This window comes from Pezoporus occidentalis, unplaced genomic scaffold (assembly GCF_034315485.1).
Source record: "Pezoporus occidentalis ecotype Australia unplaced genomic scaffold, CSIRO_AGI_Poc_V1 ctg219, whole genome shotgun sequence".
Taxonomy (NCBI): Eukaryota; Metazoa; Chordata; class Aves; order Psittaciformes; family Psittacidae; genus Pezoporus; species Pezoporus occidentalis.
The window spans coordinates 242,991-264,386 of record NW_026914062.1 but is presented as its reverse complement, the minus strand read 5'-3'; the positions used below and the strand labels follow the sequence as shown (position 1 = coordinate 264,386).

At 53.2% G+C, this 21,396-nt stretch overlaps 1 protein-coding gene across 1 annotated transcript; it reads left to right on the top strand.

Moving 5' to 3' along the window:
* Window positions 1-4,405: 4,405 nt before the first annotated feature.
* VWA1 (von Willebrand factor A domain containing 1) lies at window positions 4,406-20,353 on the top strand. The gene is made up of 6 exons (XM_062620043.1): window positions 4,406-5,046; window positions 11,435-11,998; window positions 16,397-16,675; window positions 18,058-18,330; window positions 19,021-19,290; window positions 19,939-20,353. The coding sequence occupies exons 1-6, from the start codon at window positions 4,974-4,976 to the stop codon at window positions 19,977-19,979; spliced, it is 1,500 nt and encodes a 499-aa protein (XP_062476027.1). The 5' UTR covers window positions 4,406-4,973; the 3' UTR covers window positions 19,980-20,353.
* The last annotated feature ends 1,043 nt before the right edge of the window (window positions 20,354-21,396 follow it).

Below are 21,396 nucleotides of genomic sequence, written 5' to 3'. Positions count from 1 at the left end.
TAGTTTGCTTTGCTTTATTAAACTGCCCTTACTTTGACCCAGCTCTTTGCTGCAGGCTGGGGTCAGCACACCACGCAGCCCTCCCCAGTTATAAACTTGCAGTCAAGATGCTCTTTACATCAAGATGCTCTTCAGCAGCTCGCTCACATGTTCCAGCACTGAACAGCCACTGCATCATCCCAGAGGAAAGCGGGGAAAATGGCTCTATTTATAAAGGAAAAGGCATTTCGCTTCTAAATGCTCCTCCACTCCTGAAAGGCTGGGGTATGACTCAAGTGTGTGCCCTTTCACTCATTCTCTGATGCTCTTTAGAAATGCCACTGCAAAGAGCTAGTGGGCTGCTACAGTTGTCCCCAATGTTAGCAGAACCAAAGCAGGGAGGAAAACGTAGGAAGGGACCAGACAAATGGGACTGAGTCCCGAGAGCGATGCCAGCGGCACAGCTGGTGAATCTGGCACGAATCGTGCAGTGAAGAGACACCGTTTACCTCGGGTTCTCTGCTACCCTGCTCAAACTGCTCCCTCCCCACCTCAAGTGATGCGAATCCTCAGCGTAAATTGGCGCAGCGCAATCGCCGTTTCCTTTTGCATTGCGTTTCTCTGCAATAACGTTGCCCACGGCTCCAATGCAGGTTCGAAACGACAAGAGGCAGCACTGGAGCTGAGTCCTTCGGCGCTCACCCAAGCCCGTGTCGTCCAGGTCCCATAAAACCCGAGGAGCAAAGCGTCTGCTGTCCAAGAGCCAGAGGGAACTGAAGCCCTTCACATGAGCAGGCAACTCAGAGACACGTTTGTGTGTGCCATAAATGCCTTCATTTGAAACAGGCTGCTGCAAGTGTGGATGGAGGAAGTGGGGGATGCTGTGTGCTGGCTGCAGGGGAAGCAGCAGGAATGCCCATCCCTGGCACTGTTTCTGAGCTCTGTTATTGCTGGCTGTTATCAGGCTGTTTTTAAGAGGGTCCTGGTAACCCTGCAGCCAGTCCTTCAGTGTTAACGCTGCCTTTGCCAGGATGCTGACACTAACCTGGGTGGCTGCTTTGCTCCAGGGTAAGTTCTTCTCACAAAGCCTAAGCTTCAGGGTAACACTGCTGCAAGCAACAGCACCGCACCCCAGCAGTGGCTGGGTATTTGCGTTGGGTGACTTTTAGGATGCTTTGGGCTGCAAGAGATCATCTATAAGCTAGACCTGACCTCACTGCGGAGTCATTCCCAGTCATCGGGCGGCTTTGGTGAAGGCAGGGAGTAAACACGTCTATTTTTGTAGGTTGTCTTCCAAGTGAAGCCAAAATAAGAGCTGACTTGAGGCTGGAGATGCGAGATGTTAACTGAGACCTGACCACACAGGGCCGGAGCCTCTCTGCTGCCTTACACAGGGGCATTTCTGCACTCAGGGCAGCCCAGGGAGCCAGGAGCTGTGTAATCACAGAATACTCAGGGTTGGAAAGGACCTTAAGCTCATCCAGTTCCAATCCCCTGCCATGGGCAGGGACACCTCACACTAAACCATGGCACCCAAGGCTTCATCCAACCTGGCCTTGAACACTGCCAGGGATGGAGCATTCCCAGCCTCCCTGGGCAACCCATTCCAGTGCCTCACCACCCTAACAGGAAAGAATTTCCTCCTTATATCCAATCTAAACTTCCCGTGTTTCAGTTTGAACCCGTTACCCCTTGTCCTGTCACTCCAGTCCCTAATGAAGAGTCCCTCCCCAGCATCCCTATAGGCCCTCTTCAGACACTGGAAGGCTGCTCTGAGGTCTCCAGCCTAATGCTGTACACGGTGGGGCAGGCAGGTGAGCCACCCGGGGTCAGTGTACGGAGGGAAACCTGCATGCTTCAGTCCCTATCTGCATCTCCTGTGTCACCGTGAGCTGGCAGGGGTCCTGCCTTGCAGCACAAGACCCTGGTGCATGCATTCAGGTTGGGTTACGAGCAGCGTGCTGGGCTGCACAGCCTTTCCCTGGAGCTCAAGAGGAAACTTCCTTCATCATTCTCCCAGGGCTGCTTTGCTTCCTTTCCAAACAGGGATTTTCCAAATGGCCTTATATAGAACAGCCCCTCCAAACAAAAACTGTTGTGTAGAGCTGAATAAAGGCTGTGTTCCCAAAAGCCTCTTTGTTCCAGCTGCAGGGCTTTGTCTCCAAGAGGATATCGCATCCCTTTAGAAGCTCTGTATTGTTGGCATCCCCTGAATGTCAGGGCAGCTGCAGAGCTCAGAACCGTGGGGCTGAGGTTTGTGCTGGGCAGGATGCGTGGGGACATGTCTGGGTCTTGATAATACCACGCTCCAAGTAGAGTGGAGTGGGTGGTGGCAGCTCTCAGTTGAGTTTTGGTTGTATGTTTACAGTGATGGATTGCTCCTGAGCTGGTCTGTACCGTGGCCACGGCGACGTGAGGATGACCCAGAGTGAATTCCAGTCAGGACAATGAAAGATGGAGAACATGAGAGGGAGCTGAGCCCAAGCTGAGACCTGTATCCAGGTTCTGCTCTCATCTAAACAGGAGCAACCCTGCAGTGGCAGAGCTGGCTTCAGAGGGCAGGATGCCACCAGGCAAGAGGCAGCACGTGCCTGCACCAGCCTTACTGGAAACAGGCCCTATCAGTTGCAGGAAAGCGTAAAAATAAACCCAAATTGTGTAAGATCTGATGATTTTCCAGGCTGTTTTTTCCTGCTTCCACCTATCCCAGCAGGGCTCACAGGGAGATAAAGGCTGAAACGTCTCCAGGCTGCAGGGTGTGAATGGTGTTCACATTGATAAACTGACTAAGAGGGGAATTATTCTAAGATGAGCAACCCTTCCGTGGAAAGACTTCCTTGGGAAGTGAGTAATGGAAGGAAATGACCACCAGGTACCTACCAGCCCTCCCCAAGGGGCTCTGAACATGCATCTGTGAGCCCAGGGAGCCAGACCTGTAGCATCTCTAGCTGGCTATCTTTGTCACTTCTCTGTGCCAGCTGTTGGGCAGTGGGGTTTAAGGGGGATAGGCCAGGACAGGGGCAGATGGAGGTCTAGGTTAGTTGATGGGAAGCAGATGGTTTGCAGCAGGGCAACACTTGCTTCCTCCAGCCCATCCCTTCCACATCCCAGACCCAGAACACAACCAGTGTGAGAACAGCAGTGAGGATGCATTGGCCAGCAGAGAACAAGGATGCGACTGAACAAGCACTTCACTCAGCAGTGGCTTGGAAAGCCTTTTGCCTTCTTGGCTGCTGTCACATCAGCAGCTGCACTGAATGTGATTCTGTGCAATGGGCATCAGTGAATTTGCTCAGATTGGTGAATTAGACCACGGTGTGCCTTGCTGTGCTATGCTGTGTAACTCTGCCCTGGATGCTTGCTTGCCAAATGAGACTCCAGAGTGAGGCTTCCCTGCTAGAGAACCTGCACTTCCTACTGACTTCACCATGAGTGCTGCTAAATCAGCCCAACTCCGACAAGGAGAAGGATCTCACAAGTTATATGCTCTTGGTATGAGAGCAGAGTGCCTGATTCTCTGGGATAATGCTTATCCCAGCCTGCATGAATGGGTAGGTGAGGCTGTCCCTCATGTAGGGTTGTGTTACATGAGATTGAGGTACCATACAACCCGCTGTTGGGAGGCTCCTTAGTGGTGCAGCTGGGTACCAGACTGGGAGGGGAAACACAGACAAGTGCCCAGGAAAGCTGACTGAATCCATGGTTTCTTGGAGCTGTCCTGACTTTCCATTCAGTTGATGAGGATGGATACAACTTTCCTCCCGCCCCGCACGGCTCCTTGGGTCACTCTTTCCAGGAGAGAGGTAATCAAAGTAGAGGAAATCTTGCTCATGGGTTCCAGAAATCCTATAGGCTTCTAAACGTTCCTTCTTGGCTGCTTCTTAGCCTCTCTCGTGGGTCACTCCCCATTATTAAGGGAGAGGACAATTGGTTAGTGTCTTCATAACTGGGTGAACTAGGTTTGGTCCATCTTTTGCTCTGGCAAGCCTCCTGCATACAGGGGAATGGAGAAGCCACATGCCAGTAAAGGTGGAGCATCTTTGGTACGCGCTCACTGCCAAGCTCTTCTGCCCCTCCATCCAGGAAGAGATTGGTCACAGGTTTATCTTCAGCCCCGTGAATCCCCGTTGGTTCAGAAGTCAGACTTGGGGGTGTATTTAATGCCCCAGTGCAGGGGGGAGGACGCAGCAGGCTGCCGCATGCACCCGTTGCACCAGAGCATTGCTCCATGCCCCTTTGGATGCACTGACGCTCCCCGCTGGGTGCTTCCTGCAGGCTCCGTGCTGCCCGGTGCCTCCTGCTCTCCCTAGGGCACAGCTCTGCGACACAGAGTTTGCTTTGTACCCTTCGCGTTCAGCCCCATGGGGCAGCACAGGGGCAGGGACACACGTTGGGGAGCGCTAGGACCTGGGGAGCCTCCTCCCTGCGGATTAGCCACTATTCCCAGGGCAGGGCACGCTCCGCAGCCTGGCTCCTTCTTTCCTCTATATACGTGGTTTTCCTTCTTCCAGTTCATTCCAGAGCAAAGCAGCTTTGGATTTCTCCGAGCTGCTCGCTCTTTCCCTCCCAGTAGCTGGATTGCTGCCAGGGTCTTGCAGGGCCCAAGTTTTCTCTGTAGGGATCTCTTCCCCCGAGCAGCCCAGCTGCACGCAGGCTGAATCCGCGCTCCCGGGGCAAGCTGCAGTCGGGAGAGGAGCAGCAGCGGGGGTGCTGTTTGTGCCTCTCCTCCAGCTATTCCTGCCAGCATGGATTTATGGCTTTAAAAGGGGGGGGGGGGAGAAGGAAAACTGCCTACAGGAGCCAGCGCTTCCACCCCAGCCCGGCCAAGCACACGTAAAGAAGCAGTCGGATCCCGAGGCATGAGCAGCGCGCAAGGGGCACCCTGGGATCCGGTGGATCCTTGCACGTACTATGACTGATCTGAAGCCTTTCATCTGCCTTCCCAGAGCCGGGCTTTTGGATTTAAGGTAGTTTGCCCTCGTCCAGACGTTGCTATGTTGGCCAAGACAGTGCTTTCTCTTGGTCTGTGGCTGCAGTTGGCTGCGGGACAGAGCACACCTGAGAGAGGTGAGTGCCTGGAAAGACAAGGGGGTTTCTTAGTGCTTCCTTCCCCTTTAATACCTCCTGGTCCTTAAGGGCTTCTCAGCAAGCCTTTTCAGAATAAAAGCTGAAGTTGTGTTGCTGCTTTAGGTGTCTGCTTGCACTCGTGTGTTATCTTGTTTCTTGCTTGTTTCCAGCAGAAAAAAACTGATGCAGAAACTCGCACTTCAGTGCAACCATATGGAAAAGGTCCTCATTCCTCACTGTTACATGAAGAGAAGTACCAATAGTGATTGATACTATACCTGCCTTGTCGGTCTGCTGCTAATCTCTGTCATTCAATCATCATGTCCTCTTTTAAATGCTTTCTTTTGGATGCTGTTCAGGGAGAATGGCTGTGGGTCAGCATTGCAGAACTGATGGGGGGGGAAAGGGACACAAAGGAGATGAACGTCTCACTTGTGGGTCCTGCACTGTGGCACTGGGCAGAAGACAGAGCCCACAGCGTGGGGGACAGGCTGATGCAGTTACTGTGCTCACAAGCAAAAGAAGGTTCTGCTCTTTGACTGCAGGGCTCCCGCTGGCTGCATCCGGCTTTGCCTGCACCTGGGCGATGTAATCCAGTGCGAAAGGAGAAGGGAAGCCCTGGTCTGTCTGGGCAGCAGGTCCTCAGCTCAGACAGGGTCTGGTTTGCTTTGGTAGCAGAGCAGGCTGTGTCTATTGCTCAGATCCCCTTACAGGGTGCTGGATTCTGTTCCCCAGAGACACAGGCTGGCTCAGGAATGGTGCTGGCACGATGCTCACTGAGCCCACAGGCAGCAGTTATTCCTATTGCCCTGCGTTTCTGCTGCCATGGTGGGGGACTGGTGTGTGGCCACTGCCCAGCCCGGGCTGAAAGCAATGCTGGGACCTTCAGAGCACGGGATAAAGGGGGGCCAAGGCTTTCCAGAGGGATTGTGCCTGGCTCCAGGGTCAAAGCCGTGTGTGCGGTGCTATGGGCGTGCTGACTGCTCGCAGGCTGCCGAGCACCCTCAGAGGAAATGAACCTGCTGGTGGGCAAGGGGCCATGGCCAGCGGCTTTGATGTGGGGCCTCCTGGGCTCCTCCCAGGTGCTCCCTGAAGCCACCCTGAGCAAACAGCCGGGCTGGCAGGGCCCCCGGGCGTGGGCAGCCCTGGCCTGGAGGTGCTGTGGGGCTGTGCCCTGGGCACACAGTGGCAGCAGCATCTTCATAGCTGTTCCCTAGGGTCTTGGCTGAGGGTGGGTGATTGTGGCTTTATTCTCAGCTGCAGTGGACTAAGGGAGGAAGCTGGGGGCCAGCGGTGCTTCTACATGCTCAGGAATGATTGGCTTCTTCAGGGTGATGGCCACTGACTTAGTGCTAAGGCACATGGTCAGTTCCCCTGCTTTCCTCTTTAGGTCCAGCTTCAGACCCCTGTTGCATCAGTGTGAAGTACGAACATTTGGTAGTCTGGGCTTTGATAAATGGAGCTTAAGTTGTTGTTTCCTGGTTACACTGGACCAGCACCAGCAGTAAATGATGGGGATGTCGCTGTCTCTGTGGGTGCAGCAAGTGAAAAACAGGCACAGAGCATCCATAGGCGCTCTGTAGAGGGCCCTGCACTTGCTGAGCTCGAAAGCACAGCTCAGGACCCAGCACAATTCCACGCTTCCAGCACTCTGAGGCTCTAAATAAGACAGCAGAGACAGGGAAAGTCCTGAAAAGATCATAGGAGATAGCAAGGCAGCTTCCTTCCTGCGGAGGAATTTGTCTGAAGGGCCATTTCTCACCATCCAGCCTGTGATCTGTGGCACAGACGAGCTGGAACCTGCACAGGCAGCTTGGGCTTTTAGTCACACCAGTATATGCTGCTTGGTGGGGCTCAGCTCCCTAACTAGGGCAGGTTATCTAGCTGCTTCCCACAGCACAGGCTTCCCTGCTGTGGCTTTCCGTGTCAAACAGCTCCCGGGTGATGGGATACCTTTCTGGAGGAGGCAGTGCCTTGCTCCTCCTGCCTCTCACTGCGATCCCAAGGGGCCACAGGGGAGCACAGATTGTGTTCTCCAGCCTCCAAACCTGCCTTTTCCTTGCATGAGCAAGCAGTGAGAAGGGACGGCAAAGGGAATTTTGAGCACAGTTCACCAAGACAGGACACGATCCGGTTTTGGCTCTTGAACCCTTTATGCTCTGCGAGTTCCAAGCCCCATGGACGCCAGGCGTGTGCTCAGGCCCCAGCTGAGAGCACAGGGATCAATATAAGCGGATGTCTGCTGTCAGCATCTCGCTGTCAGGGAAGTCTGACCAGCTGCTTTTCCCTTGGAAAAGCCAAGCCTTCCGATAGGCAATGCCGTGACTCCGTGGTGACATTTTGCTCCCTTCAAACCACTGCTCTCTGCATGTCCGATCCGTGCCTATTGCCCGCGTGTCAGCTCGAGGGAGACAACGGGATGCTGCCGTGTGCTCTGTTCCCTGCCCTGGAGCACAGCAGCAGCAATGACAGGAGCTCTGTAGGGCTGTTCCTTGGCTAATGGGGGCTCCTTCTCTCCACATCTCTGCCCCTGTCCTCTTGCCAAACAGCACATCTTCCTTGTGCAGAGCAAAGGGCTTGAAAGCAGCGGCTGCTTGCGTAATGCAGGGATTTACTGGTAACAAACCTCAGCAGCCCCACCTCTGGCACGGCTGGCATGTTTGTGTTGGAGGGGGGACAAAGGGCAGGACGAAAGATGAGGGATTGAAAAGCCAACGCTGCATGGTGGAGAGTGCGGCTCCGTGTAAGCGCTGCCGCATCCCTTCTCGAGGTGTTTTATGGATCCTTGCTGCTGGCCGGGAGGGGTTTGTTCCACCTCAGGCAGGGCCGTGGTGAGCAGAGGTGCGGGTGAGGGTATTTGCCGGCATGAAGGATCAGCCTCCTGCTCCACCCGCAGGCAGCCCTGCAGCTCCAGAGCGCATACCTGCCCAGCAGTGTGGCTGCTGCTGCTGTTAACCAGTTGTTAACCGGTTGTTAAGTGGTTGTTAACCAGTTGTTATGCAGTTGTTAACCAGTTGTTATCCAGTTGTTGACCAGTTGCTAACCGGTTGTGTTGTTATCCAGTTGCTAACAGGTTGTTTACCAGATGTTATCCAGTTGTTAACCAGTTGTTAACCAGTTGTTAACCGGTTGTTAACATGTTGTTGACCTGTTGTTAACTGGTTATTAACCGATTGTTAACCAGTTGTTAACCAGTTGTTAACCAGTTGTTAACCGGTTGTTAACATGTTGTTAACATGTTGTTAGCTGGTTATTAACCGATTGTTAGCCAGTTGTTATCCAGTTGTTAACCAGTTGTTAACCAGTTGTTAACATGTTGTTAACCTGTTGTTAACTGGTTATTAACCGATTGTTATCCAGTTGTTATCCAGTTGTTAACCAGTTGTTAACCGGTTGTTAACATGTTGTTAACCTGCTGTTAACTGGTTATTAACCGATTGTTAACCAGTTGTTAACCTGTTGTTAACTGGTTGTTAGCCGATTGTTATCCAGTTGTTATCCAGTTGTTAACCAGTTGTTAACCGGTTGTTAACATGTTGTTAACATGTTGTTAGCTGGTTATTAACCGGTTGTTAACCAGTTGTTATCCAGTTGTTAACCAGTTGTTAACCAGTTGTTAACATGTTGTTAACCTGTTGTTAACCTGTTGTTAACTGGTTATTAACCGATTGTTATCCAGTTGTTAACCAGTTGTTAACATGTCGTTAACCTGTTGTTAACTGGTTGTTAACCAGTTGTTACCCAGTTGTTAACCGGTTGTTAACATGTTGTTAACCTGTTGTTAACTGGTTATTAACTGATTGTTAACCAGTTGTTATCCAGTTGTTAACCGGTTGTTAACATGTTGTTAACCGGTTGTTATCCAGTTGTTAACCGGTTGTTAACCAGTTGTTAACCAATGCTTTCTACCCTCCAGGCAGAACATGGTGTCAAGCAGTGGCTTTTCCTGCAGAGCCTCCTCGGGCTGGCTTTCACCCCCGTGTTCCCCAGCACCGGTAGCTCTGGCTGTGATGGGTTTCTGCTTGTGGTGCATCCCAAGTGCTGGTGCCCGTGACCCAGTTTACCGGCTGTGATCAGTGAACATCCTTTGGCCATTGCTCCCTTCCCTGCCAGGGTCAGAAACCTTCACAGCCCACTTGGTGCAACATAAGGGACACCAGTGTCATTGCTCAAAGCAGCGAGGAGAAACAGGGATTTCCTTGTGGGAGGCAGCAGTCCTGGTGGCCAGGTCTCTCCTTATGGCTTGAAATCCAACCGTGGCTTGTACTACTCCCAGTGGAGGGGAAAGCATAGGGGCATGGCTGCATGTGCGTGACTTGCTTCATGCAGCCAGAAGCCCTTGTTGCCCTGCCCTGCTGGAATGCCATTAGGAGGTAGGGAGCTCCAGGAAGCAGTGGCAGGGACCTGCAGGTCACAGGTTCAGTTCATCGGGGTGATGGGGTGGTGAAACTGCACATTGCTATGGGCAAGGAGGGTTGGTTACTGTGTGTGTGTGTAACACAGGGCTGAGCTGGGCTGGGTCATGCGGAGCTGGCTGTAACCCGTGTAGATGGCAGGTCCCACTCCCAGCAGCCAGGACATGTAACAGACCCCTTGTACCTACTCACTGTCCCCGGCCCTGTCCTTTCCCTCCTCTTGGCTTTGCCATCCCATATCTGCCTCCTGGAGCAGTGCCCCAGACAGGCTTTAGCAACCCCTGCCCATCTCTGCCAGGCTCATTGCCATCCCTGTGCCTGCCTTGCCGTGGCTTTCTGCAGTGTCTGCATGGGGTCTGCCTGGAGCTAGCAACAGTTTGGGAGCCTTTCCATACAGCTCTCTGCTGCCTTGTGGGTTTGGCTCCCACATGGCTCGAGTGCTGCACCATCTCCGTCTGTGCTCCATAGCTCACATTGCTTGGCCACTCCATGGTCCTGATCCCTTCACTGATAGAGGAGCTCAAAAGGGCAGGCAGGAATCTCTAGGCCAAGGCTTGTTCTCCCTTCTTGCACCTCCAAAGCTGGGTGGGGGTGAATAGGGTTCCAAATTCACTATTGACAGTCCAGCTATTGTAATCTCTGGAGCTCTAAGAGAAGCAGAAGGAGCCCCCTGTGTGTGTGTGTGCTCCCCACGCAGCAGAGTAGCTGAAATGGTAAGGAAATGAGTGAAGCGGGGTGGGATTCCAGCTCACACCCTCAAAGCACGCTCTTCTTGGTGCACTGCATTCTTCTGCACAAACGGGTCTCGCAGCCCCATCCCAGACACCCTGAGCCTCTCTGGGATGCTGCTCCTGAGACCGTCTGGGAGCGGAGGTCAATGCGCATCCAGAAGAGCAGGGAAGCATCCGATGCGCCTGGCTCTTAGCAAGTGCTGTAGGGAGGAGTCCCTCCATTCCAGTGGTATAAATCAGGAGCTTCCTGCCAGGTTTGTGTGGACCGAGCTGCAGCCAGTTCTGAGAAGCAGCAGCCTTCTCCCGGGCCAGCAGAGCCAGCAGGTTTCCTCATCAAGCTTCTTTATCTTCCCATTCTCCTCCGGTTCGGCTCCAGGCACTTCCATTGCCCTCAGATGGGATAAACCTGGGGAGCTGGGTTAGGCTCTAACATCGCTCCTCACCTTGGCAATTGCTTGGGACCAGCAGTTTGCTGCTGTCTCATGGCCCCAGGGGGATGGCAGAGGCTGCTGCCTGGCACAGGGCACTGTCCCGCTGGCTTGGGCTGGTGAGGAATGTTCCCAGCTCCTGGAACACGTCCACCTCCAGCCTGGAGCAGAAAGCAGGGAGGATCAGCGGGCTGGTGTGTAACAAGAGGTGTCGGTGCGAGCTGATGGAGCTCGGAGGCATTCAGCAGGATCCAGCACTCGTGGGATGTACTTTTAACTCTACCCTGCTTCCTGTGCCTCAGCTCCTGCCTGTTTCCACCGCCCTGGCCTTTCACTTTATGCGCCGTGGTTTGATAACTGGTGCCTGAAAAGCCTGTCGTGAGGCTGGGTAAGTTTGTGCAGTGTTTCCAGGTCCCACATGAGCGCGGTGTGGAAGTGCTTGGAGTATGCTCCACAGTGTGAGCTCCAGGGCATCTCTCCTCCAGCTCTATTGGCAATGTACCTTAAAACCAAAGGTGTTAAGGGAACAGCTGGTGAGCAATCTGGGCAATGCTTCAGTGTCAGAAGCGAAGCAAAGCTTCCCAATGAGGGGAAGCGGGGTGCCAGGGAGATGAGGGGAGAAGCTCCTGGAATAAAGCCCAGGAGCCCTCACGCTATGCGAATAACGATAATAATTAAAGGGAGCAAATCCCGAAGTCTCTGCCTAGCAAAATTCCCACTGAATCCTGAGATTGGGCACAAGACGAGCAAGCTTTCCAAGCAGATGCCTGTTCACATCATTCCACTACCACACCTCCCTCTCTCCCCTGCCTAGGTCCCCAGCCCTCTGTTTCCAACTCGGAGGGGGATCTCCTCTTCTTGCTGGACAGCTCTGGCAGCGTCTCCTACTATGAGTTTTCCAGGGTGAAGGAATTCATGTGGGACCTTGTGCAACCTTTCACCTTTGGCCCTAAAGACATCCAGGCCAGCATCATCCACATCAGCACTACGCCCACCATGGAGTTCCCCTTTGACCGGTACCAGTCCAGCCGGTCTCTACACCAAGCCATCCGGGACACTCGGCAGCTCATGGGTGACACCAACACAGGCAAAGCTCTCTCCTATGCCAAGGAGAAGCTCTTCAGTGGTGAAGCTGGTGCCCGGCCTGATGTGCCCAAGGTACTGGTTTGGGTGACGGATGGTTTCTCCACTGACGACATCTCCGAACCCATGCAGCTCCTGAAGGACATGGGGGTAACGGTGTTCATCGTCAGCACGGGACGAGGGAACTACCTGGAGCTCTCTGCTGCTGCCAGCCAGCCTCCGGAGAAGCACCTGCACTTTGTGGACGTGGATGACTTGACCATCATCACCAAGGAGCTGCGAGATTCCATCCGAGGTACGGTGCGGTTGGCTTGCGGTCAACGGGAGCTTGAAGAGTGGCTGAATGGGAGTTAATGCCTGGCTCTGCAGGGCAGGCCATCCCCTAAACCCAATGGTCCTCCTGAGCCACAGCTGCTGCCCTCGCAAACTGAGGTGCTTTGTCCACAGTCTAAGCATAAAGCAAGGCTTTTAGGAGGTCTGGGACAAGTATCTCTATTCCCCTTGGGATGTCCCATAACCGAGTGGGACAAATCCCCTTCTGTTGGTGAGATGACCTTGTTTTTGTAGTGAGCCGTTCAGGTGTCAGTAGAGGAAGGAGGCTCAAGCACTGTATTACCTGGGCTCCTTAAAACCCCCTCAGGGCTTTGAACTGGAACTGTTCAGACATCCATGGGAGTCAAGCGTAGCATGGGAATGCCCCCAGCTGCACAGGTTAATTGTTAACCAGAGATTTCCCCAACAGGCAATGAATAGGCTCCAGCAAAGGCTGGGAGCAAGGTACCCAAGCCCCTTGGACTTTTGTGATGATAGCTGACAGTGTAAATATCCCAATTGGTACTAGAAGTGTTGTATCTAGTTTAGATGTATTCAGTATATTCCAGTATCTGAAGGGGGGCTATAGGGATGCTGGGGAGGGACTCTTCGTTAGGGACCGTAGTGACAGGACAAGGGGTGATGGGTTCAAACTGAAACAGGGGAAGTTTAGGTTGGATATAAGGAGGAAATTCTTTCCTGTGAGGGTGCTGAGACACTGGAATGGGTTGCCCAGGGAGGTTGTGAATGCTCCATCCCTGGCAGTGTTCAAGGCCGGGTTGGACAGAGCCTTGGGTGAGATGGTTTAGTGTGAGGTGTCCCTGCCCATGGCAGGGGGGTTGGAACGTGATGATCTTAAGGTCCTTTCCAACCCTGACTGTTCTATGATTCTATGATTCCTCCGTTCAGGGTGGTTTGTGTTCTCTGTAGTGCTGTCTGGTTATGAGCCACCTGAGGGAGGTGGAGGTCACAAATGCACACCCACAATGGGATGCGTGTGCCTGGGAAGGATTTGGTCCTCTCAGCTCCCTCAGCCTCTAGTCTGGGGTAGATCTGATGCCCTACATACACCATTGTGTGTGAGCACAGTGGCTGGCACACTGATGTCTAACTCCTGCCTGCAAGTACCTGGCAGTTGCTCTCTTACAGAGAGCAATTAGGGATGGTGCTGGCTGTCAGCATGAAGGCTGTGGGAGGGGAACGGTTTTGTTCCATAGCTCCCCTGTTGGAACGCGTTCCACATCTGCCAGATCTATAGCTTGACTTGGCCAGCACAGCCCTTGGAAGGAAACCCCAGCCCTGACTTGTTAGGCAGAGCAGGCCAGCCACCACCTCTGTGTTGCTAACGTGGTCGTGGCCGTTGCTGTGCAGGGAGCAGGAACAGACAGAGCTGATCCTCAGCAATCCTGCTCCTTAGAGCATCCAGGAAAGGCTCTGAGCAGACCCAAAGCCCTCATCCGGGCCAGACGACAGGCGTTAGGGAGCCAAGAGGAACACCTCATGCTGATCCGCATGCTGCGCTGCGCAGAGCGTGTTCTCTTTGCAGCTCCTCCGTGCCAGCACGGTGGGAGTGCCTGCGGTTGTCTCTGCCTCCCAGATCCCCCTGGGTTTGCTTGGAAAGCCGAGTGAGTTCCTATGACTCTGCAGACTTTCCATTGATTTTTTCCTGGAGGTTCTCTCTCCATTGGAAACCCCTGGTTTAAGCCCTCATTTGGCTGCTATGGGAGCTGGTTAGAGCTGGCTTTGGAGCGTCCAAGTAACCCTTTCCACAAACCCTCTGTATGGAGCCGTTCCTATTTCCAGTGATCACTTAACAGATGGGAGGCAGGGACCATGTTCTCCACCCATCCACATCTCCCCTCTGTGAGCATGGGGCAGGACCAGCCGCTGGACCAGCCACCACACAACCCCAGATGCTTTGTTTCACGTGGCTGTTTGAGCTTCTGGTGCATCCTGAGGCCAGGGGGTGGAAAAGAGCATCCCAAAATGAGAAATCACCTGCGCATCCTTGCAGCACAAGGTTGACTTGAGGATCTGCAGAGGTAATAAACACCCTGCTGCGTCCAAGGGCACTGTTCTGTGCAGCCACCAGGTCTACAAGTCACTAGTCTGGGATTTGAATGGAAGGAGAGATTCCCACATGCATCCAGAGGCTGGTGCCTGGATTTTGGTAACATCAGACACTGGTAGCATCCCCTGAATTAGCCTGGATAAAGCCCCATGTGTCCACTCTTCCCTTCCTGGAGGAGGCAGCCCTCATCACTCCCTTCCTGTTTCTGGCCCCTGGGATAGCAGGGATAGCCGGGATCCTTGGCAGGCAGACATTAGGCCTTTCCAGCTCTGGAATGGCCCAGACTGGTTTTATTTCACTGCTATCTTGTCTCCATCTCTTGCTACTGTTGAAAAGCCTTTTGTAATGCACAGACAAGCTCTGCCAAGAGTTGCTCTCCTCCCTCCACCTCCTACCCAGGAACAGTGTTTCATGCCTGCTCCATAGATATTCCAACACAATGATCCCAGGCTTCTTGGGAAGGACCTTGTAAACCCAAGGCATTCCTTGGAGCTGACGTCAGGGTCTGTGCTAGCGCCCGCTTGCTCTCCACTTGTTGGATTAAAAACTGCTCACTTGTTCCATCCTTTGGCACCATCTCTGAGCCAAGCTCTGCAGGAGCCTACCTGGGAGCAGTCACAAAACATCAGCCACTTCCCATCCGTCTCCAGGGCAACACATTCCTGACCTGAACCGAGGTCCTGCATAGCTTCTGCTGCAGTGAAGGCTTCGAGCCTGCACCCTCTGACATTCACTTAGAGCAGAACAGAAGCAGGTGACTCCAGGGAGCAATCTCAGACCTTGAATGTCCACCCTGGTAATGGGGAAGTTGTGATCCCCCTCCCTGAATCAGAACCTTGACCCTATCCGTGTTAAAGCATGGACATAGAGCAATGAAGTGGTGTGATTTGTCCCAGTTCCTAGCTGAAGCTTCTGCAAGAGGCAATCCTGTCCCCAGAGCTGGAACAGGCTCCTCTGCTGCCTGGCTGCGTTTCTTACACTCATCATGAAAGCAGCAGCATCCCGGTTTCATGTGGCTTCAAACTGGTGCTTCGAGTCACCAAGCAGGTAGAAGGCAAGTGTGTCACAGGCTGCCTCTGAACACTATGAGCATCTATTTTCTAGGGGTTTTATGGCTCTCTTTACGTGCTCAAGGCATCCACAGTCTATGGAGCTGGGTGCTGTGGGCTTCCTGCTGCACATCCCTCGGGTGCCGCACCGTGTCCCTTTAATCTGCCTCCGTTATTCGCTGCCTCCAAACTCCCTCATTCCCATTCCAGGAGCCTTTGGCAGCACTGGTGATGCTGAGGCCTTTCCTCTGCTCCCCGTTCCTCTGTGGCTTGGCCGCTGGTGGCTGTGGGGCTCAGAGAGGGGTGCAGTGCCCCAGGCCCCGTGGTGCTGCCTCCTCCAAGCTCTCCCTGGGTGGAGCGGGGCTGGCTGGGAGCAGGCAGGAGAAGGGGAATGTTCCTGCCTGCCTGGGAGAGCCAAGGAACAGCTCAGAGGAAAAAGTGAGGCTGCTCTCTTTGGTACAGGGAAGCTGGCAGGCACTTGGAGGAGGAGGGATGATCTGCTCCAGGACACGACTGGGAGTGCTGGGATAACCCCTGTTCTCTTGCAGGTCTGGGCAGACTCTTGTGCCTTCCTTTACTCTCTGAGAGCTCCTTAGAGTACTCTGTGAAGTAGTTAAGCTTGGTACCATCATAAGGTCTCAGGAGTGAGCAAATGCACTTCTTTAAGGCTCAGGGTGCTTTCAAACACCCTTAAAGAAAAGAACAAGAGCATCTTTGTCTTCATACGCCACTTCCCCGTAGCCAGAAACAGCCTCCTGTGTGTTTGTCCCTCTGGAAGGCCAGGGAAGAGTGGAATCCTGCCCAAGATGGGCTCATGTGTGTCAGCAGGGTCAAGTGGAGGAGCTGGGGAGCTGCGGGGCATCAGAAGAGGTGTTGCTGTCTGTACTTGGGGCTGGAGCTCAGAGGTAGCACAAGCCTGGGTGCAGGGGTGGGGAGAGGTGGGATGGAGCAAGAGCAGCTCTGAATGCTGAACGTCCCAGAACAATGGGGCTCTGTGGAACGCTGCCGGGAGCGACTGCAGGCGGGATGAATGCAGCTGGGCAGTGCCCATCTGCTGCCCCTTCTTCCTGGCCACTGCATACAGGCAGGGAGAGAAAGCTGGGGCAGTGATGCTATGAAGAGGCTTGGTTACACAGAGGAGACCCCAGCTGTGACCCAGTGGCGCTGGGGGCTGCACCTCCCCTCCAGAAGGGCCTGTGTTTTCAATGTGCTGTGTTCTGGTGTTGTCAGCAGTGACCTCTTCCCTCTCTTTCTCTTCCAGACGTTATCCAAGCAAATCGGCTCCATGCAGTCGATATCACCTCCAGCAGCTTCCGCCTGGTGTGGCCCAAACTCCTCTCCCAAGACACCGGCTACTACACCCTGGAGTATGCCCCAGTAGGTGATCTAGCAAGGAAGAAGGCAGATCAAGTGTCCGGGGCTCACACGAGCTTCATGCTAAGCAACCTTGCACCAGAAACCGCGTACGAGGTGGCACTCATTCCTGAATCCAACGTCCACTACTTCCCTCCGCAGACAACAAGGGTCACTACCCTGGCAGGTAAAACATGCAGTTGTGACCAAGGGGGAAGTCTCCACTGTGCTGAGCCTCATATATATATATATATATATATATATATATATATATATATGTGTGTATATATATAAAGCAACTGGGAAAGTTTTTTTTTTATATATATATATATAATTATATATAGCCCTTTATATTATATATATAATATAAATTATTATATTATATAATATAATATATATAATAATATATATAGCCCTATTATATGCATATATATACATATATAATATAATATATTATATACTATATATTATATATATAGTATATAATATATAATATACAACATATATTATATGTATATTATATATAGCCCTATTATATGTGTATATATACATATGTATATATATGTGTATATATATGTATATATAGCCCTATTATATGTATATATGTGTATGTATGTATATATAAAGCAACTGGGACAGCCCTTGGTCTGCATCCCACAGCCTCACGGCCTCACTGAAGGAGGCAGATGATTGTGGTCAGGACAGAACAGAAAGGCTGCTTTATGCTGGCACCCAGCTAACAGCTTTTTGCTTAGAGATGCCCTGGACTGTCCAGCACAGAGGATCAGGTCTGATGATCGTAAGATCCAACCCTTGTACCTTAATGTATGACTCTAGAGTAAAGCAGAGCCTATTGCCCTGAGCACAAAAGGCAGGAGCTTCAACTTGTAAGTATTTAGCAGGTGGAGAGCCCACTGGGGGTAAAGCACAGGCTGGTGCATGTACTCACTATCCCAGCATGCTGGTGAGGCAGAAGCAACGCTGCCTTGGGTGGGTTACTGCCAAAGGGGAAGATTGACTTTTGTGGCTTGAGCACAAGGAGTTGCCTGTCTCCTACCTGAGGCTGCAGGTGTGGCCACCGATGGGGAATCCCAGTGCAAGAGGGAAGGAGAGGGGGAACTCTTGGAGCAGAATCCAGCCCCTTTGTGCAGACTCCATGCAGTCATTTGGGCCAGGAGAGTAACTTGGATTTATGCTGAGTAGCAACTGGTGCTCTTATGCCTTGGATTATAGAATCATAGTATAGTTTGGGTTGGAAAGGACCTTAAGATCATCCAGTTCCAACCCCCTGCCATGGGCAGGGACACCTCACACTAAACCATGCCACCCAAGGCTTCATCCAACCTGGTCTTGAACACTGCCAGGGATGGAGCATTCCCAACCTCCCTGGGCAACCCATTCCAGTGCCTCACCACCCTCACAGGAAAGAATTTCCTCCTTATATCCAGCCTAAACTTCCCCTGTTCCAGTTTGAACCCGTTCCCCCTTGTCCTGTCACTACAGTCCCTAATGAAGAGTCCCTCCCCAGCACCCCTATTACCTACTCACATCCTTACCCATTGCTTTCAGAGGAAATAAGCCCAGCTCAGGTTTTCATCTCAGAGTCTGGCCCGCACAGCTTCCGTGTGAGCTGGGCTCCTACCCTGCCCAGCGTGGCGAGCTACCAGGTGCTCTATGGACCATTGCCTGGGAACTCGGCGCGGCTGCTGGAGGTGGGCGCTGAGCACAACGGCACCGTGGTGGAGAACCTGGCAGCCAACACGACCTACCTGGTGACAGTGACTGCGGTCTACAGGTCGGGAAAGGAGAGATCCCTGTCAGCCAAAGCATGCACCCAGGAAGGTGAGGGAGCTGTATGGGCACAAGGGGTCTCAGAAAGCCCTGTTCCTTGGCGCAGATCGTTTGCCTTTAGGTGAAACCAGAGCTCAGCCCAGTGCCTGGGCAGGGATGAGGGAAAGGGAAAGCTGCAGCTTCCCAACGAACAGCCCGTGATACGCCATTAGGATGTAGCAGATGTATAAGGCATAGGGCTGAAAGAAAAGGAGACATGCCCAATGTGACTGCTATTACGGGGCGCATGCTGCCAAGCTGCTGGTGTAGTCACGAACAGAGCGGATTTGGAGGTCCCTGAATCTTCCTAAGGAGGGAAAGGCAGCTTTCTGTGTTCCTTTCCCCTCCGTGTCTGCTCTTCGCTGTGACTGAGCATCAGAGGGGGGGACATTTCACCAGCAGAAGCTTCTGCTCTGAAGGGGTTCCCATAAAGATATTGCAGGAGGTAAAATCCAGCTCTTCTCAGCACTCAAGAGTGAGGAGCTCAGAGAATGGCAGCTGAAGGTGTGGGAGGTGGCCAGCCCGTGCCTAACAGTGCCACCAAAAGCATTTCATGCTGGTACCAGGGCAAAGTTAAGGAGGGATGAGTTACGGTGTACTACAAGGACCAGGCTGGCTGCTCTGCTCGGGAGGAGCAAGGCGCTGGGCGGTGCGGACCGCTCCATACGGACAGCCCCAGTAACACGAATCCTCTGTCCCCAGAGGGCTCCAGCGTGAGGCACCTTCGCTTTGAGGACATGGGCCCCGACACCCTGAAAGCCTCCTGGGACCCTGCCGACGGGGACGTCCTGGGTTACAGGGTGAGATGCCGGCGGCAAGCGGGCCCTTCGTCCGTGCTCAGCGTGTCCCCCCGCATCCACAGCGTGCTCCTCACGGACCTGCCCGCGGGCACCACCAACCGGGTGTGCGTGAAGCCCGTGTACAGGAGCCAGGCAGGCAAAGGGCTGTGCCGCACGGTGCGCATGCAGCCAGGTGAGCTGGGGAGGAAGGGGTCGGTCCTGGGGCACTTTAGCCAAGGGAAAGGGTATTGAAGGGCACTGAAGTGCTGGGCATCCAGCACAGAGGGACCCCCCGTTGCTGCAATACTCTGTGCTCATCAGCTGCCTTGCCAACAGGGCTTCATCGCAGCTGCCAGCCCAAAGGGACTGCCCAAAGCCGGGTCTGGCCCCCGTGTTTAAGAGCAATGCTCCTCCTAGTGGCATTATGTCTGCACGCAGGGGAAAAGGGGCGCAGTGAAGACAGGCCTGCCTTTCCTTTGGGATAAGGAGGATTGCTAAGAGCTGGCATGGGCATTGGAAGTGCTGTTTAAAAGTCACTCCAACTCTTGGCTGCCCTTCACTTTGCAACGTGGCAGGGACTAGCCGCTATTGAACACAGCTACTAAGGCACAGCACATCCTTCTTCCTCCCACTGCCTAGAAGCTGCTTACTGTCATGAAGCACAGCGGGATTCTCGACTGAAGTAAGAGCTCAGATGCTGTGTGACAGTGCAGGAGCACAGCCTATTCCCCAGCAAGCAGCTGGAGTGGTGATGGTGACCACGGGGGTGAGGTCTGTGACCCAGTCGCAGTTGGAGAATGCATGGATCAAGCTGACGTTATGTTTCTTGTGCTCTCTCCAGCTACAGAGGCCCAAGGGTATAAGCACAGACAGCGAGCGTGACGGTACCTGGAACGAACTGATTCCCAGCAGAGCAAGGGCTCCTGCTTGGACAAAGACTTGGACAAAAAGGAGGGGTCAGGAAGGAGACTGGAAAGCTCCCAGATCATCTCCCAGCCTGCGCTGTCCACTGAGGTGTCCTGGTTGTCAAGCCTCAAGGCTGGCCTCAAGCCGAGTGCTCCCAAAGCTTAAAGGTTTGGTTTGGCTGGAAGGAGCAGCCGATCCGACCAATAGATCCCAAATCCGTACCCTCTTCTATATCAATGCCTGACAAATAACAAACCAAAGGCCAAGTGCTGAATCCTCCCTCCCGCTTGCTTCCTGCCTATGCTCTATTTATTAAACGTTGATGCTGGTTTATTCCTGCAGCTTAGGAACATGTTCACACCGGGCTGCTTCTGCCCTGCCCTACCCCTGTGGGCAGCTGCCCTCGGAAAGGGGACACATGGCCAAATCCATTCCTGCTGTCAACTGCCCTTGAAGCTGAAGCCTGCCAAAGAGCAGCTTCCCATCGACTCGTCCACTGTACTCCACAGGTAGCTCAAAGGAGGCCTCTCAAAGGTATAGCATGGAAGGGGAAAGCATTAGCAGGAAGAGGAGTAGCAGGAAAGAAATGTACGGTATGCAGAGGAGGTTGGGTCAGAGCCACCAGGGTTTCTGGGAAGAGGAGGAAAAGCGGTTGTTAACACACTCAGCCTTTGGCCAGGACATGGAGGAGACACCCTAAAAACCATCCTGCCTCTTATAGACTGCCAGGACAGTTCAGGGTTCCCAGCTGGGCTTTGGTTTATGGCAGAGCTCAGTGAGCGATATGGCCATGCTGGCGTGGATGAGTGCTGTCAGGGGGCTCCAGCAGAGAAGTTTGCTCACGCTCTGCCTGCTGAGCTCTTGAGTCTCATCAACGCTGCCCCACTTCCCCCTGTGGCACTGGTATTAGGTCCATGTGCTGGAATGAGGTACAGATCCCAGAGGGACTGTGAAAGGCTCGAATTCCCCAAGCCCTTTGTCTGGGAGAGCAGGAAAGTCAAAACCTTGGGAATTTCCTTCCCCTGCAGGTTATTCCACTCTAGAGCTCGCGTCCTTCAGCTGAGTTCATTGAGCAGCAGAGAGGCAAGAAAAGCCAGACGGCAAGAGCATCTACAGGACGTAGTTTTGCCTCTCATTCAGATACACACCTCCCAGCCCCAGCGCAGGGCTGCCTGGATCACGACCGTTGCGTTACTGCGACCTATCTGCAACTAGTTTAATCAAACTGGATGCAAGCCCTGCTACCAGAGCAGCTGTGTGGAGCTTAATTAGCCTAAGTATGGGCAGTAGGTACCCAGTGCTATCATTCCAGGCTCTAGCCTCTGAAAACCCCCAGCACATCTTTAGTGTCTTGTCCTGGGCTTCCACTCACTGCTAAGCTTGAGCTATACTT